The sequence below is a fragment of the Xenopus laevis genome, chromosome 5L, assembly GCF_017654675.1.
Source record: "Xenopus laevis strain J_2021 chromosome 5L, Xenopus_laevis_v10.1, whole genome shotgun sequence".
Lineage (NCBI taxonomy): Eukaryota > Metazoa > Chordata > Amphibia > Anura > Pipidae > Xenopus > Xenopus laevis.
The window spans coordinates 166,538,473-166,557,054 of NC_054379.1; the positions used below are offsets into that span (position 1 = coordinate 166,538,473).

General features: G+C 40.7%; 1 protein-coding gene across 1 annotated transcript; it reads left to right on the top strand.

The window, feature by feature from the left end:
• The first annotated feature begins 26 nt into the window (after positions 1–26).
• hadhb.L (hydroxyacyl-CoA dehydrogenase trifunctional multienzyme complex subunit beta L homeolog) lies at positions 27–17,183 on the top strand. Its single transcript, XM_018264145.2, has 16 exons — positions 27–175; positions 5,490–5,552; positions 6,242–6,283; positions 6,791–6,890; positions 8,574–8,618; positions 9,169–9,268; positions 9,377–9,464; positions 10,204–10,391; positions 10,913–11,093; positions 11,317–11,438; positions 13,128–13,207; positions 13,291–13,338; positions 13,715–13,802; positions 15,050–15,124; positions 15,314–15,478; positions 16,711–17,183. Exons 2-16 carry the CDS (start codon positions 5,498–5,500, stop codon positions 16,744–16,746), a joined length of 1,413 nt encoding a protein of 470 aa, XP_018119634.1. The 5' UTR covers positions 27–175; positions 5,490–5,497; the 3' UTR covers positions 16,747–17,183.
• Positions 17,184–18,582: the final 1,399 nt, after the last annotated feature.

Below are 18,582 nucleotides of genomic sequence, written 5' to 3' on the forward strand. Positions count from 1 at the left end.
CCGAACACTCAGTAATCATTTGTACCGTGCGCACTGGAGGAGCAGATTGTGAGCGCTCAGGCGTAAGGAGGGCAGCCCGAGGGGGCGGGGATACAGGGTCCTACCTGTGAGGATGTGAAGTTGTGCCGGAGCTGCCGGAGTCCTGAGAGCGACTGATAGACCGAGGGAAAGTGAGGTGAGTGGGGAGTGCGGGCGTGGGAGGACTCGGGGGACACAACAAGGCCACGAGGTATAATTGTCACTTAACTTAAGCGACTCATGAGCAGGGGCGGCAGTGAGACTCTAAACTACGTGTTATTTACACTGTCACACACTTATACACAGTCTGAATGTAACGTGACACTCGTATAGTTCTACTGGCTGATATATATAACACTGTGTTCTACCTGTCACTCAATGACACACACTAATACACTTATACACTCACACAATAATAATAATAATAATACAACAATGAGTGACACACACACAACTGATACACTGACATTAGGATAAACAAACATTACACACATCTCTATACAACTCTGTCACACACTGGGGCTCAGGTATGAACACAGGCCAGTAACCCATAGCAACCAGTCAGTCATTCGCTATTTCACAGCCGCCTGCAGGTGGAACACTGAAGACAATCATCTGGTTGCCAGGGGTTACTGCCCAGATGCAAATGTGCCCAGTGTTTATACATGAGCAGCAGTGAGACAATAAAGAGGAGAGCCTTGTTGCTCAGGGACACAGATATTATATAGTGATGAGTGGAGAAACTTCTGCTACCTCAGCGATATTCTTGTCCAGTCTATTCAGGGACCCGCCTAAGGCATGCTGGGAGTTACACAGTTACATAGTTAAATTGGGTTGAAAAAAGACAAAGTCCATCAAGTCCAACCCCTCCAAATGAAAACCCAGCCCCATACACACACCCCTCCCTACTTTTAATTAAAATTCTATATACCCATACCTATACTAACTATAGAGCTTAGTATCACAATAGCCTTTGTATTATGTCTGTCCAAAAAATCATCCAAGTCCCTCTTATAGTCATTAACTGAATCATCACCCGGCAGTGCATTCCCCAACCTCACTGTCCTCACTGTGATGAACCCCCTACTCTGTTCCTTTAAATGAAACTTCTTTTCCTCTAGTCTGAAGGGGAGGCCTCTGGTACGTGATTCTCTTTATGGGTAAAAAGGTCCCCTGCTATTTGTCTATAATGTCCTCTAATGTACTTGAGTTGTAGTTCTGACATCCACAGCCCACTATATACAGGGCCGCCTTTAGAAACAACATTTTCGGGGCCCCCTGGCGCCCAGACCCCGCCCACTCCACATCCCAGTTAAAAGACCACACAGACATCAGCGCTAAAAAAGTAACCTCCCCACACACGCAAGTTATAAAATGCTATTGAGGGTCCAGGGCCCCCTTATAAGTTTAAAAAAAAATAACATTGGCGCCAGGGCTCCCCATAAAAGTTTTTTTTCAAAAAACATTGGTGCTAGGGCCCCCCTTACAAGTTAAAACAAAAAATTGGGGCCCCAAAAATTTCTTTTTAAAAAAAGATTGGTGGCAGGGGCCTATAGAATATTAAAATAATACATTGGTGGCCAGGGGATTAAAAAAAACACAAATTAGTGTTCAGTAGAATTGAACTCGTGGCTTCAGTACTTCAACTTCGCCTCCTTTCGTGACTTTGGGTCTTTTTGCCGCTTGAGGACTTCAATTCCGGCTGTTTTCGTGACTTCGGGACTTTTTGCCTCTTTGGGACTTCGGCTATTTTCGTGGCTTAGGGTCTTTTCGCCACTTCGGGAGTTCGGCTGTTCGGCACTTTCGCATTTTAGGCTGTTCGGCTGTTCAGGATGACCGCACTTGTCACTTGTCTCCCCCTGATGGCGGCCCTGACTATATGAAAGCATTCCAGCAGCTCTGCCCACACACCTATAACACATTATTAGCCTCTATAGCTGCTTCTGCTCACCAACTTGTACCCGAGGGGCTGAGCGAAAAGTCTGATTTAGAATAGTACTAAAATTTTAGCAGTGTTATCAATGTCTCAGCAATGTCCGTCTCAGTGGTTTGTTTATGAGCTGGTCCTGCAGAGAAGCACTCATACGTGGGAGTTATAGGGGTGCCCAGGAATAGTGACATGTAATTGTATTACTACTCTTCACTGATACATTGAGGCTTATCACACAGATGCTTAAGCTGCACATACAGATGAACATATTTCTGGTCTATGTATGAGGGCCAGTTTGATGTATAACCATATCCATTCCAAAGTCTGTCTTCAGACTGTTGATACAATATAAGACTGTCGGAGGACCCCATACGCTGCCCAATAAGCTGTTGGCATCTTTCATCAGCCAGTATATGGGGAGCCTTGAAGGAGAACTAAACCCCCCCCAATAAGAAAAGTCCCTACCTACTACCCTAGATAGACCCCCTCTCCGTGATCCCCCCCTGCATAGTTCATTACCTGTGAAAGTGTCCTGAATACATTGCTCACGTATTGGTGCAAAGTAAGTGCATTGGAGCTCATAGGCACCATCTTCCAGATCTTCGGTCTTCTTCAAGTCCTCGTCCGACCTTCCCTTCAGCAATTCACGGCACTTGTGGTGCATGCGCAGTTGCTACAAACCGGAAGACGGCTACAACTGATACATGAGCCATGTGTTTGGGACACTTTAAAGGTTAATACGCTATGCTATATTTTGCTCCTTTTTAAAGTTTTACAAAACTTGTTTCTGTCCCGCCCACTTTTGAAGACATCACTTCCTGTTTGATGGTGGTCGGCGGGTTCCTGGTTCGAGTTGCAGATAAGGCAGTTGTGGGTCCGGTTCGGGTAGCGCATCAAAGTGGGTAAATATGCGGGTTCGGGGCGCAGGCTGCGGGGTCAGGTCTGGGTCTTAGAAATTGGTTCCACACAGGACTCTACCCCAAGTATTGTGGAATAAACAGGAATGTATAGGGGAAGCATGTGACTAGTAAGTGTTAATTCTACATTGTGTCAGTAGTTTCATACACTGTAAATAGACTGGGGAGAGAAAAGAAAGGTGCATTGGAGAAGGGGGAGGGGGACTGATTTACGCAGCTCAGTAACAAGGAGATTTTGGCAGTGCAGTTGCTGAGAGATAAATTATACAGGAGCATGTGGTGTTTGTGCAGAGGACTGTACCATAGTACAGAATGGGGGGGGGGAGGCAGGAGGAATTGTGCCCTTGTAATTGCCCAGTGACATTGTCATTTATTGGCCACATTAAGAGGCTCAGTGATTAGTCCAGATCTCCATGTGTCAGTAGGGGAGAGGTCACAGAGTGGCGGGGAGGAGAAGTAGGGGAAAGGTTAATGCTGGAGGGAGGGAGCACAAAGCATGAGTCCCACGCTGTATTTATATACTCTGCACTGATATACTCTGCACTGATATACACTGCATGCACATGTGCCCATTATCTACGTGCCATCAGCCAGCTCCTGAGACCATTTGTTACACACAAGAAGACTTATATAATATTTATTGTTTCCTATTCACACATCCAGCTTTCTTTTTAATAACTATTCAACGTGTTTTTAAGTTGGTAAGAGCAGAGGCTAAATAAGTCACTGCCTGGATACATTGTTTCTTGTTATATAAAGTATTTGCTGTCTGTTCAGTTTCTGTAACTGTCGGCTGCTCTCACAAGATTATCAGTTACTGACTGGACTAACTCTCAGTACAAAGAGCACGGTACTAAGATTACGGGAATACACAGGTTATACTGAAATAAATATAGGAAATAAATACCCCTGGCTAGGGCAGTCATAATCAGCATGGGGCCCCTGTGCAGAACTAGTGCAAGGGCCCCTTCATCATTAATAGGGAATGAACAGTGTTTTTTGAGTAAAAGTTTAAATGGACTTTGAGCGGGTGAGTGAGGCCAAGTGGTACAGGATATATATATATATATATATATATATATATATATATATATATATATATATATATATATATATATATATATATATATATATATATAGCCTCACTCACCCGCTCAAAGTCCATTTAAACTTTTACTCAAAAAATACTGTATATATCTCTATCTCTATCTCTCTCTATATATCACCCTCAAGCCTAACTGCTATTAAACATGGGCTCATTTGCCACTATCAACCTCCCACTGACTGTGAATTCACACTACAAGTATGGGATCCGTTATCCGGAAACCTGTTCTCCAGAAATTTCCATAGACTCCATTTTATCCAAATAATCCAAATTTTTAAAAATAATTTCCTTTTTCTGTGTAATAATAAAACAGTAGCTTGTATTTGATCCCAACTAAGATATAATTAATCCTTATTGGAGGCAAAACCAGCCTATTGGATTTATTTAATGTTTATATGATTTTCTAGTAGACTTAAGGTATGAAGACCCAAAATAAGGAAAGATCCAGAATCCGGAAAACCCCAGGTTCCAAGCATTCTGGATAACGTGTCCCATACCTGTACATTCATCATTCACAGTTACAGTATACTGTGTGTTTATCTGTGTAACTGACCATGTTTTTAGACGGAGAGGAATGTTCTGAATAATGTTTATAATGGGAACGTGTTGCACTGTAGATTCACTAAGCACCGAATTTGCACTAGCGTCCACTTCGCAACACTTTGGCAGGTGTAGATTCGCTAGGACAACGCTAATTCATAAAATCCAAAGTTGCGTCCAGGGTGCCGAATGCTGGTGAAGTGGCGCTAGTGTTACTGCGGCAAGCGAAACGATGTTGCGCTAGCGTTGGCTAATTTGCATACGGCGGGAAGTTAAAGTTGAATGGACGTATATGTTGCAGCAAATACATTACATTACACAAGCCCAGGGAACCTTAATAAAATAAAATAAAGTTGTTATATTGCCCTACACATGAGCCCAGTGTATAGTTTATGTGCCACATGTTAGGAAATGTAGGGGGGAAGCCGGGTACCCTAAAAAAAATTATGATCTTTTGCAGCCTATCACCCTGAAAAATGAAGTCGCCAGTGTTTTTTGGGACTTTAGTTTTCAACTATTTTTTGAGGAATCCTATCTTCTCTATTGCACTTTGCCTGGTCTAAAGGTGGTGAAGGCAAGTCTGGCGCAAGAGGGAACTTTCAGTAAAATCTGCATCTTAGTAAATTTACGTAGTTACGTCCATTCGCCAGAGTGCAACTTCGCCAGGTGTTAGACTCTAGCGGTACTTCGCTCCCCATCTCCTTCACTAGCAAAGTTACGCCGGCGACCGTTGGTAAATCGCGAAGTAACGAAATAACGTCACGCTGGTGAATTTTCACTAACGTTAGTCACTTCGCCCTTTAGTAAATCTGCCCCTAGGTGTCTGCATTTACTTCCTCATGTGCATTTAATGTCTTTCAGGCAGTTTGTGAGTTGCAGATGCCTCTTGCATTCTCATGTATAGGAGATGTGCCTTTATGCATTTTACAAGTTATACACAGAATACCAATATGACTCGGGCATGTTACTTTCCTCGTAGGTTCCACAATGGCATCCATGCTGAGACAGACCATCAGAAGCCTTCCCACGGCATGTCAAATCTGTAAGTCTCCTTTGTTCTTCTTTCTCTACAAATCTGAACTGTGTCATGTAAGGCAGAAGTGATTTAAAGCCAAGGAGTGAAGCTACACATACTTGAGAATTAGCCCTGCTGCCTGTGGTATAACTAGATATTACTGGGTCCCACAGCAAATTATTTTTTCAGGCCCCCAAAATGTCTAGACGTTGACCTGTATTACCAATATTTATTGAAATTGCTTATGAATTAGGGTCTCATGGGGCCCCTATACCTCCTGCTTCCTCTGTAGTTACACCCCTGCCTGCTACACACAGTAAAAAACATGAATAGCTTTTTCTGGGGTGAATAACATACAATTAAACAGCTGTATAAAACTTTTATGCAATATACTAAAACCTTAGGAGTTAGTGCAGGTTTTAAACTGAAGGCCCAGGAGCTACATATGACCCACCAATGAATTTTACCTTCTCTGTCAACTCTTAAAGGGGATATAAACCCCTAAAAATGTACATTCATTTTTTTATATTTAGTAATTTTTGAGGTGTTCGTTGTTTTAGACTTGGCAACTCTCAGCTCAGCCTCTCAAAGATCTGCACAGAGTATTTTATAATATTCTGTGACCATTCCTGCCTTCAGATCTGTATTTAAGTGCACTGTGCAGTTATAGCCCTTATTTCATATGCTGCAAAATCTTTTTTTTGTTTCCTTTTCAGCTTCCAGATCCATCAGCTGCTCTTCCCATCTCCAGTCACCAGGTAATCTAGACAGAGGCCCCACATGAGCATTGTTAGCAGGATAATTGAAATTCTTGGATAAGAATCCTCTGTTAGGAAGTATCATTCCACAGGACTTAAAGGAGATGTTCACTTTTAAATTAAGTTTTAATTATTTAGCTTTTTATTCAGCAGCTCTCCAGTTTGCAATTTCTGGAGTAGTGTCGGATCAACGCTGCGACACCATGCGACAATTTTATCTCTTACCTTATTTTTGTCGCATGCGACTTGTCGCAGACGTTTTGTCACATCGCTTGGATCATGCCAAAAATGTCCATGTAGTCCTACCCTAATTTGCATCAACAACACAGAATACAATTTGTGTGATAGTGATGTGTGTCATAGTACTTCCAGAATGCAGTGCAGCTCGTATAGAGGCCACTTATTTGTGCACACTTTTGGAACTCCCTTTGCCCAGCATCACCATTAAATTTAAGAAAACCTTTACAAGTAATTTTTCATTCCAGTGTATAACCCCCTTTCTTTTAGCTGTGCAGGCCAAAACTAAGAAGACATTGGCCAAGCCAGGAGTTAAAAATGTGGTTATTGTGGATGGTGTGCGGACTCCATTTCTGCTCTCAGGAACCACGTAAGTGCTTATTATCTAGAAGTTTGTATTTAAATCTTTCAAACATCAGGGGGAGTGGCTTAACCGGGTTGTTCACCTTCAAACACTATTTTCAGTTCAGTTGATTTCAGACAGTTCATCAGACATAAAGACTTTTCTATTAGTGACTGTTATTCTATTATTAAAGTGTAAAGTGCAATTTTCACCTTCTAAAGCAGCTCTGGGAAAGGGGGGGTCACCGACCCTGTAAACTGTTCTAAATTGATGCATTTAGTTGATACATTTGTTATGTTTCAGAATCTCTGAGTTTCATTAAAGGCAGCTGTTAGAATTGATACAATAGTTGCACTTTAGTGATGTGCGGGATTTCGCTGACCCGCACCGACCCTAACCCGAACTCCCTTAGCCCGCCCCCCCCGCATGCGACTTCCGGATTCTTTTTAAAGACCCGCGGCAACCCGTCCTGCCGATGACGTCACAAAAGGGGCAGAGCGAGCAGGCGCAGCATCTATAAAAGAAGAAGTCGGCATTTGACTGTGGCAAGAGAAGAGCTCAACCCGCACTCGCCTGCCACCCGCGAAGAGTGCGGGTATCGAGCTGGCCTGCACATCACTATTGCACTTATATTCCCTATAGATGCTGCTGAAAAATGGATCAACTAAATGTTGCAAAGTGTAACAGAATCTGCACCTGAATTACTGAGCTGTCAGACAGTAATTGAAAAAAGTCTATATTTCTGGGGAACAATCTGAAAACAATTGAACTAAAAAAGTGTTTGGAAGATGAACAGCCCCTTTAACACTTGTAATGTTGAGCAGCTACAAATACCATAACTAATGCTCACACACTGCACCAAATGTAGTCATTCACTGAAACATTTTGCCATATGGCCAGAAAAGCATGGATAAATCACAGGCCACATTAGGATGATTTAAAGTGGACCTGTCACCCAGACATAAAAAGCTGTATAATAAAAGTCCTTTTCAAATTAAACAAGAAATCCAAAATCCTTTTTTTTTTTTTTTTTTTTAATTTTTATTAAAGCATTCATAGCTGTTGTAGACTCGTTTAAAAATCTTAGCTGTCAATCAAATATAGCCTGGCCCTCCTCTATGCCTTAGGCAATTACTTTCACTTTCCATTCTCTTTCACTTTCCCTGTTCTCTCCACATTCCTCCGTTCTCTTCACCATTTAATTGTGTAACCAGGACATGGGGATGGACATCAGGTCCCCCATTGTGTTGCACAAACAAGATTCTGAGATGATACAAGGCTTGTCTTAATAACAGTGTCCACAAAATGGCTTCTGCCTGCTTGTTATAATTATGAATTCCCAGACTGATGGAAACAAGATTCAAATGATTTATACAGTGTAATTAAAGTTAATTTTGCTTGACTACCATGATAAAATAGAATTTAAAATGATTTTTTTGGGTGACGGGTCCCCTTTAAATGTTCAGCTCTTGGGTCTACAATGAAAAAGTGGCCCTAGCAGAGCTGTTGGCTACAAACCAAATCCATAGACCAATGGAAGTCTAAAGATCACGCACCCTTAAACCTGACTTATATGTGATTTAACCCTAGACTGGCAGGTGGGGGTAGTTTCTAGCACAAAGACTACACATACTTATCTGATAGCATTTTGTTGATGTGACTCGCTTACTACTAGAGCAGGCTAATTATATATACATTTTCCCCTTGCAGATATGCAGATCTGATGCCTCATGATTTGGCCAGGACAGCGCTACAGTAAGTAACCTTTTTTTTTTTTTTTTTTTAACGTGACAATCCATATTGCAGACTGCTGTTTTTACTTACACTCTCAGGGAAAAATACTCCAAACAGGAAAATCAACCTTTTGTGTTTTTAAATTTATATTTATGACCTGGTTTATGATTATCAAAGGCCAAAGTTCAGCATGATGTTATATTTTGTACAGGAAACTTTTTGATGTGCTGGAAGGGTATTTAGTTGTACTTTCCTGCAAGTCTAATTGGGAGAGTTTGCTGCCCCCCAGTGGTGGTTGTTGGCTTCTGTCAAAAACTATAAAAAAAAGCATGAAGACTATAGTCTGCTTTAAATAAATCATCACAAATTTCTGAAATATTATTTTAGTAATATATTTCTCCAACTTATTAATTCTGCTGCAGACCAGCCATTCGGCCACTGTAATCAGTTGAAACCTAGGAAGACTCGAGACTTCTGGCAAGAAGTAGAGTGGAACTAGTCATTTACAGCACAAGTGTTATGAGTATGGCACAGGGAATACTTACTATCCTAATTTCTTTTTGTTGATTAGGGGTTTGCTGCAGAGAACCAACGTCCCTCGAGAGGTGGTTGATTACATTGTGTATGGAACTGTAATCCAGGAAGTCAAAACCAGTAATGTTGCACGAGAGGTAGATATCGCTCGATCCTTCTGTTAATGAGATCTTCTGCTTTACTCTGTGCTTTCTTTTTATATAACCCTCATCTGAAAAGCAATAATTGTGCATTTTTTTTTATAGGCTGCACTGGGGGCTGGTTTTTCAGATAAAACTCCAGCACACACAGTCACAATGGCTTGTATCTCCTCCAATCAGGCAATGACTACAGGTATGGCTTAAACTCTTCATAGTAAAGCATTTTGCACTTTTATAAAATACCAATATTCTACAGTGCTGTGCAGGAGAGTGTTGATATCGAACATACAAATACGGACTGACGCAGGAGCTAAAGAAGATCCTCCTCATTAGATTTTCTACCTTTCCCAGAGTGTCAATGATTAGGTAGGGGGCTCTGTGGAGAATGATGAGGGAAGGGTGAGTCCTTGAGGCAGGAGCTGTATGTGCCTAGGGAACACGTAAAGGGAAGGCAGGAACAGGTTGAAGAGGGTGATGAGTCAGACTGGAACAGGTGCAGAGCAGAACAGGATGGAGAGGGCGAAGATCAGGACTGAACTAGACAGGAAGAAGGGAGCAATAACTCCGGACATAGTAAGAGGACTGGAGTGGATAGCAGGAGAGGACTGTAAAAGGCAGGGCAAGATGCAGAGTGAGAGGAGGGAAGATAAAGACAGGGTACAAGTCCGAACAGGAAGCAGGAACCAGAAAGACAAGGTCAGGTCAAGGTCAAGGCAGAATAAGGTTCAGACAAGATCGGGTTTGGAGTTAGGAGCAGAGCAAGATTCAGAATAGCAAGGAAAGATGAGCAGGGGCAAGGTCAATGCAAGGTTAAAGCAAGAAAAGATCAAGGTTTAAAGCAGAACTGGAAGGGGAAGGCAGATCAGGACAGGACAAGGTTCAGAGCCAGAGAGAGGATATCAGATTCACTCATTTATAATTCTTTTTAACAGGTGTTGGTCTGATTGCATCGGGTCAGTGCGATGTGATTGTTGCTGGTGGGGTGGAGTTCATGTCCGATGTCCCTATTCGTCACAGCAGGAAGATGAGGAAGACCATGCTGAGCCTAAACAAGGCCAAAACATTGGGCCAGAGGCTCTCTGTGATATCTAGAATCAGGCCTAACTATTTTGCACCAGAGGTAACGATATCCAGGGCAGGAAGGGGTTCATTTGAGAAGGGCAACGTGATAAACTGCTGGGCAAATTTGCCCATGGGCAGTAATCCATGGCAACCAATCAGATTGCTGCATTCATTGTTCTACTTGCAGCTGGTTTCAAAAAGCTAATCACTGATTGGTTGCTATAGGTAACTGCCCATGGGCAAATTTGCCCAGTGTTGATAAATGAGCCCCACTGTTCGATATTGTTCAGCTTAAAAACAAACTAGACATTTTTAATTAAACATGATGCATTTTCAACACATGCCCTGCTTATATTGAGCATGGGTGTATATTACTTTTGTGTTTTTTTTTTTTTTTTTTGTTTTTTTTAATACACCTAAAGAAATACAACATACCTTTTAATGGTAAGTAAAAACCTTTCCCCGGTTGATCTTTGTGACATTATTTACACAGGGCTTTTCAGAAAATTAGTTATTGCACTAAATATCCTGGTGATTATCTAGAGAGAATAATTAATGTCTGTTTTTTTGGTGGCATAGCTTCCAGCAGTGGCTGAATTCTCTACCAGTGAGACCATGGGACATTCAGCAGACAGACTGGCTGCAGCATTTTCTGTGTCTCGGGTGGAGCAGGACGAATATGCTCTGCGCTCTCACACACTGGCCAAGAAGGCTCAGGACGCTGGGCTGTTATCTGACATCATCCCTTATAAAGTACCAGGTAGTACCTCATTCTCTCTCCTCCTTTTTTCTGGCTCTAAGGAAGGGAAACCAAAGTGCCCCATGAAATTATTTTGTAAATGAAAGTTATGGTGTTTGTCATAATATTTTTTTTATATTTTGTGCTTTTTGAATTACTTGTCTGCAATTTCAAATGCTGTTGCTTTGCTTGAGTCCGTTCTAAACTTTTCCCGGCACACAACAGTTTTTGTTTTTATCAACAGGTAGAGAAACTGTTGAGAAGGATAATGGAATCCGCCCATCCTCTATGGAACAGATGACCAAGCTGAAACCTGCTTTTATTAAGCCTCATGGGTCTGTCACTGCTGCAAACTCTTCATTCCTGGTAAGATTTCTCCCTTGGAAATACATTATGTTTCTTGTATACTTTCTATCACAGTAACCCCACAGAATCGCACCTCTGTTTGCATGCTTGTGTTCCTCTCCAATATTGTTTTATACTTGAGTGTGGCTCATGGGTAAAAAAGGTTGGGGACCCCGGCTCTACCACACAGGTATGAGATAACCAGAGACTAACAAAATGGTTCAAATGGACTCCAAATAATGGGTATGATTTTATTTGTATCAGTATGTTATTTTCCACTCCAACATACGTGAATGGACTGAGTGAGGTTTCAAATAATCCCCAGGTTGTTAGGCATGCATTGTCGTGCTTTGTGATCGATACATTTTCTTAATAAAACTTCAGCATAATTAAATCTGCACCTTGGACATAAACTAGGAGGAAAAGCTTTTCAGTTCAATCTGTGCAGTGGTTTGTTAAAATAAAGACAAGGGAATCTGTACAGGAACTTGTGTGTAAATAATACAAAAAGGAAAAATTGTGGGATCACTCCATGGCTAAATAAAAATGTACTAAAATACATTGGAAGTGCTACTGATCTGGCCAAATTAACTACAGACATAGAGAAAAAGAAGAGAAATTGATCAATGCACATTCCCTGGTCCCCTGTCATATCAGTAATCTATGCAGATACATGTATTTACAAAGACAGGGGTTTTTTTAGTTACAAAATTATGATCATAAGATTGATAAGCCACCATACCACGTCAAGGTAAAACCCATATGGCGGTCCCTAATTATTTACCTCTGGTCATAATTTCAAATGCTAAAGCCTCCCGGCATAAGAGCATTACCTGAAAAATAAGGTCTCCCGACCTGGGCATTGGTTTGTGTGTAAATAATCCTACTCTTTACACCAGGTTAAAGGAGAACTAAACATTAAAAATTAATATGGCTAAAAATGCCATATTTTATATAGTGAACTTATTGCACGAGGCTAAAGTTTGAGCTTGTCAATAGCAGCAATGATCCAGGACTTCAAACTTGTCACAGGGGGTCACCATCTTGGAAAGTGTCTGTGACACTCACATGCTCAGTGGGCTCTGATTGGCTGTTGAGAAGCTAAGCTTAGGGCTCGTCACTAATTATCCAGCAGAAAATGAGCTTCCCTGGCTGTAATATAAGCTGATGCTACAGGTTTGCTGATTATTCAATTCTGATGCTAATTGCACTGGTTTCTGTGCTGCCATGTAGTAATTATGTGTATTAATTACTAATCAGCCTTATATTGTGACATTTCTATTCTATGTGTACTGTATATTGTGAGTGGCTCCCTAAGCTCAGTAAGTGACAGCAGCACAGAGCATGTGAATCAGTGAATCAGCAGAAAAGAAGATGGGGAGCTACTGGGGCATCTTTGGAGACACAGATCTTTACTGCTAAAGGGCTGTGGTAGCATAAAACATAATGTACAACATTTCTACCTACTTCTTTAGTTAGGCTTTAGTTCTCCTTTAAGCAGCAGCTACTAAGTAATACAAGGAAAGAGGTTTCTATCTCACAGAGCTAAAAGTGGTTGCTACTAAAAAGCCCTAAATGAAATGGTAGTAGACTTGTACAGTTGTTGGGATACACTTGTTGCTCCATTCTGTAAGATTTCTGTATAGATGTTTTAGGTCTAATATGCTGATTGTTGGAGTACTGTCAATAAATGGCTTTATTGTGTTGTAGACGGATGGTGCCTCTGCGGTGCTGATTATGTCTGAGGAGAAAGCCCTAGCGATGGGATACAAGCCCAAGGCCTACCTTCGGTAAGAGCATTTTGGGATTACAAATTCTCTTCTTTGTTACATTGTTTTAGAGTAGGAATTTATTTTATTTTTTACTTTTAAAGGGACTTTGTTTATGTGTCTCAAGATCCCAAGGATCAGCTTCTGCTCGGGTATGTACTGCTAATTTCCAAACGCCTGCATTCTGTATAATTGTACAACTTGATTAAAGGAAATAGAAGTTCTTGGTATTAATACTCATGCTCAAAGTTATGTAAAGAAAAAGGAACAGCATGAGATTTCAATCAGAAGTTATTGGTTTATATAAAAGCTTCGGATAGATTACTGCTGTAGCAAGTGTCCATATCTGCAACACCTTGGGATAGAAATAATCTTTTAAGCGCATTCAATAATAAGGAAGAAAAAAGGCTTTAGTATTAAAAAAAAAAAAAAAATCTGAAGTATATAATCCTGTGCTTTATAGTTGGAGAAATTAGGCACATTGTATTGTCTTAAAACCTATTGCACTGACTAAGGTTCCTATTCCAGCCCCACATACGCTACCCCAAAAGTACTGGAAACGGCAGGACTCACTCTTGCTGACATCGATGTCTTTGAGTTCCATGAAGCATTTGCGGTAAGCAAGTCTGCTCTTATTCTCACTTTCTCTGATTTAAAGTGGACCTGTCGCCCAGCCATAAAAAGCTGTATAATAAAAGTCCTTTTCAAATTAAACATGAAATCCAATTTATATTTTTTATTAAAGCATTCATAGCTGTTGTAAGCTATGAGCAAACTTAGGGGACTGTTCCTGCTGAATTGTGCTTAGTACAGGGGAATACCTATGCTGCCATAGTTTTATGGGATCTCTCTGTACAGACTATGAGCAAACTTAGGGACTGTTCCTGCTGAATTGTGCTTAGTACAGGGGATACCTATGCTGCCATAGTTTTATGGGATCTCTCTGTACAGACTATGAGCAAACTTAGGGACTGTACCTGCTGAATTGTGCTTAGTACAGGGAATACCTATGTACCATAGTTTTATGGGATCTCTCTGTACAGACTATGAGCAAACTTAGGGACTGTACCTGCTGAATTGTGCTTAGTACAGGGAATACCTATGTACCATAGTTTTATGGGATCTTTCTGTACAGACTATGAGCAAACTTAGGGACTGTTCCTGCTGAATTGTGCTTAGTACAGGGGAATACCTATGCTGCCATAGTTTTATGGGATCTCTCTGTACAGACTATGAGCAAACTTAGGGACTGTTCCTGCTGAATTGTGCTTAGTACAGGGGAATACCTATGCTGCCATAGTTTTATGGGATCTCTCTGTACAGACTATGAGCAAACTTAGGGGCTGTTCCTGCTGAATTGTGCTTAGTACAGGGGAATACCTATGCTGCCATAGTTTTATGGGATCTCTCTGTACAGACTATGAGCAAACTTAGGGGACTGTTCCTGCTGAATTGTGCTTAGTACAGGGAATACCTATGCTGCCATAGTTTTATGGGATCTCTCTGTACAGACTATGAGCAAACTTAGGGACTGTTCCTGCTGAATTGTGCTTAGTACAGGGAATACCTATACTGCCATAGTTTTATGGGATCTCTCTGTACAGACTATGAGCAAACTTAGGGACTGTTCCTGCTGAATTGTGCTTAGTACAGGGAATACCTATGCTGCCATAGTTTTATGGGATCTCTCTGTACAGACTATGAGCAAACTTAGGGACTGTTCCTTCTGAATTGTGCTTAGTACAGGGGATACCTATGCTGCCATAGTTTTATTCCTTGAGAATCCTATGATTTAACTCTCATATGTAGTTAGGAAATTCTTGTAGAAGATTATGATTTGTGAGCCATCCTTCTGTTCTACAGGGCCAGATCCTGTCTAATCTAAAAGCCATGGATTCTGACTGGTTTGCACAGAATTACATGGGACGGAAGACAAAGGTAAGTAACTCTGTATTTCTTGGGTCTCCTGAATATTATTCCCTGTCAGTTCTATGTTCAGATATCTTAAAGTGAGACTGACAGGGACATTCTTCAGACAACCAAGGCTGATATTGCAGTCGCACTATTCTGATCATTTGCTAATTGAAAATTTCCTCTAACCAATACTTTCTTGGGCGTTTCTTACAGGTTGGAGCCCCTGCTTTGGACAAGTTTAATATGTGGGGAGGTTCCCTGTCACTGGGACACCCGTTTGGAGCCACAGGTTGCCGGCTGGTCATGGCTGCTGCCCACCGGCTAAAGAAGGAGGGAGGACAATACGGACTTGTAGCGGCATGTGCAGCAGGAGGACAGGTAGTAACGAATGTGACCTTAAGGGGCAGATTTATCAAGGTTCAAATTGAAAATTTAAATTTTCAAGGTTCAAATTGAAAATTTAAAAATTTAAATTCGACTAGGGAGTTATTCAAATTCAATTTGAGTTTTTAAAAAAATATATTTTTATCATACTCTGGCCCTTTAAGAATTCTAATTAGACTATTCGCCACTTTAAACCTGCCGAATTACTGTATAAGTCAATGGGAGACGCACAGGGATCAATTTGGAGTTGTTTGCAGCCTTCCTGACATTCACTTTTTTTTTTTTTTTTTTGAGAAAAAACTCAAATTGAGTTTGGTCGAATTTGATTCGAGTTTTCAAAATGGTGAAATTCGTCCGAGTTTTACATATTCAATTTTATTAATAAATAGTCGAATATTCCAATTTTGAGTAAAATCAAATTCATGCAAGTTATTTTTTTTTTGGTTTTTAACTCTCATGAATTCAAAATTCCACCCTGGATAAATCTGCCTCGAAGGGGCATTTATCAAAGGTGGATTTTCGAATTCATGTCTGTTTTTAAATACTCCTATAAAATACCATAAATTCTAAATTCAACGAAATTTATTTTAAAAGTCGAATTTTTCAAGGGATGAATTAAATAGACCCAAAAAATTAAAAAAAAAAAAACGAAAAAAACCTCAAATGTCAGGAAGGCTGCAAAGAACTCCAAATTGATCCCTTGGCGTCTCTCATTGACTTATACAGTAATTCAGCAGGTTTAGGTGGCGAATAGTCAAATTAGTGTTCTTAAAGGACAATTCAACCTGGGGGAGGAGGGAGGGGGGTCTACCCAGGGTAGGGGGAGGGTTTTTTTTTATTATGGGTTGAATTCTCCTTTAAAGGGCCAGAGTATGATAAATCTCGAAAATCAAAGTCGACTTTTTAAAAACTTGAATCAAATTCAAATAACTGCCTCGTCGAATTTGACAGTTTTGACCCTTGATAAATCTGCCCCTAAATGTACCAATGGGCTGGATCGCAAACCCAAAATATGCGCCTAGATACCCAGAACAGGATAAATATTAAATTATAAGCACACACAGCAATTAAATGATTGGTTGTTGGTTGCAGTCCAAAGTACATGTAGAAGAGCACAGATTCATAATGAATATATAAAAAAACTGATTTGAGTTATCTCTAACTAATCTTTATTTTCTTGTGATAAATGTGTAACTAAAATTAAATCTTTTTTTTTCCCCCCGCAGGGACATGGCATGATTGTGGAACTTTACCCCCAGTAATGTGATGTTATGGCTGAGGCTGTGCCAATACCCTGCACTAATAAACGGAGACGGTCTCCTCCTCACCCCCGAGAATGTTGCTGCAATTGTAAATATTTTCTAGTTGCCTTGTCTGTGCTTGGAATGAGTAATTGGTATTTCGGAGCATTTGGCACGTTCCAGATTGGAATGAGCTGTTGTGCAAGTTGTGTGCAGTGCTGGATTCATCAGCCTCATCCCGGCCTTGTCTTCTGTTCTGTTTTGGCAGGAAAACTGTCAGATGTTGATGGAACTATTGAAAGCTGAATCCCGTTAAACGTATTATTGTTTAATAAACTGTAAAGCACTTACACACAATGTGCAGCCCTAGTAATGGTACAATCAGTCCCCAGCCACTTTACCAACGAGCATTTGCTACCAGACCCATCTGCCTTAATAAATAAGATCTTCAGCACTTGCCTCTGTCTCGGCTGTCAAATTGTTTAATGGAAGTCAAAGGGCTGCTGAAAGGTTGTGCATGTACAGCAGCCTTAAAGGAGAACTAAAGCTTAAATACAGAAGTAGGTAGAAATGTTATACATGATGTTTTCTGCTTCTGTACCAGCCCAAGGCAACCACAGCCCTTTAGCAGTAAAGATCTGTGTCTCCAAAGATGCCCCAGTAGCTCCCCATCTTCTTTTCTGCTGATTCACTGCACATGCTCTGTGCTGCTGTCACTTACTGAGCTTAGGGAGCCACTCACAATATACAGTACACATAGAATAGAAATGTCACAATATAAGGCTGATTAGTAATTAATACACATAATTACTACATGGCAGCACAGAAACCAGTGCAATTAGCATCAGAATTGAATAATCAGCAAACCTGTAGCATCAGTTTATATTACAGCCAGGGAAGCTCATTTTCTGCTGGATAATTAGTGACGAGCCCTAAGCTTAGCTTCTCAACAGCCAATCAGAGCCCACTGAGCATGTGAGTGTCACAGACACTTTCCAAGATGGTGACCCCCTGTGACAAGTTTGAAGTCCTGGATCATTGCTGCTATTGACAAGCTCAAACTTTAGCCTCGTGCAATAAGTTCACTATATAAAATATGCCATTTTTAGCCATACAGTAGAACCCCAAGTTTACATTTTCCTGGTACCAGGAAAATATGATGTAATATCCGGAAAAATGTAAAAATGTGTTAAAGTAAGTTTTTCTTCAAGTACAGAAAGGAGTGAGTTTTACTTTGAGATACAATATTTAGTGAGTTAATAAAAAGGGTTAAACATTGCAGTGTTAATGTTACACTATGGGGGGGGGGCAAGTGCAAGACTCTCAGTCACATACACAAGCTAAATCAATAAGTGATTGGTGCAGGACTGTATAAGGGACACGCTCATTTCTATTGACCATTTACATACAGAACATGGCAAAAATACTAGGGATGCACCGAATCCAGGATTCAGACAGGATTTGGCCTTTCAGCAGGATTCAGATTCGGCCAAATCCTTTGGAATCTGCATCCTAATTTGCATATGCAAATTAGGGACGAGGAGGGAAATCACTTTTTGTCACAAAACAAGGAAGTAAAAAATGTTTTCCCCCTTCCCACCTCTACTCTGCATATGCAAATTAGGGGTTGGGTTCGGTATTCGGGAGAATCAGGGGTTCGGCTGAATCCAAAATAGTGGATTCGGTGCATCCCTAAAAAATGTATCTGGTTAGTATTTTAAACCTGTTTATTTCACAAATAATAACATTCATATAGGGGAAAAAGCAGTTTTTGGGAACATCAGGACAAAATTTTGATGAAAAATCCAGGAAAACATTACTTGATATCAGGGAAATGCACCCATTGAAATGCATTAT

Bases quoted from the DNA above. Each gene is read 5' to 3' on its own strand.
- hadhb.L (XM_018264145.2), top strand. From the start codon at position 5,498: ATGGCATCCATGCTGAGACAGACCATCAGAAGCCTTCCCACGGCATGT. The intron at 8,619-9,168 runs GTAAGTAACCTT...TTTGTTGATTAG, and splicing joins TTGGCCAGGACAGCGCTACA to GGGTTTGCTGCAGAGAACCA. The intron at 13,803-15,049 runs GTAAGCAAGTCT...TCTGTTCTACAG, and splicing joins AGTTCCATGAAGCATTTGCG to GGCCAGATCCTGTCTAATCT.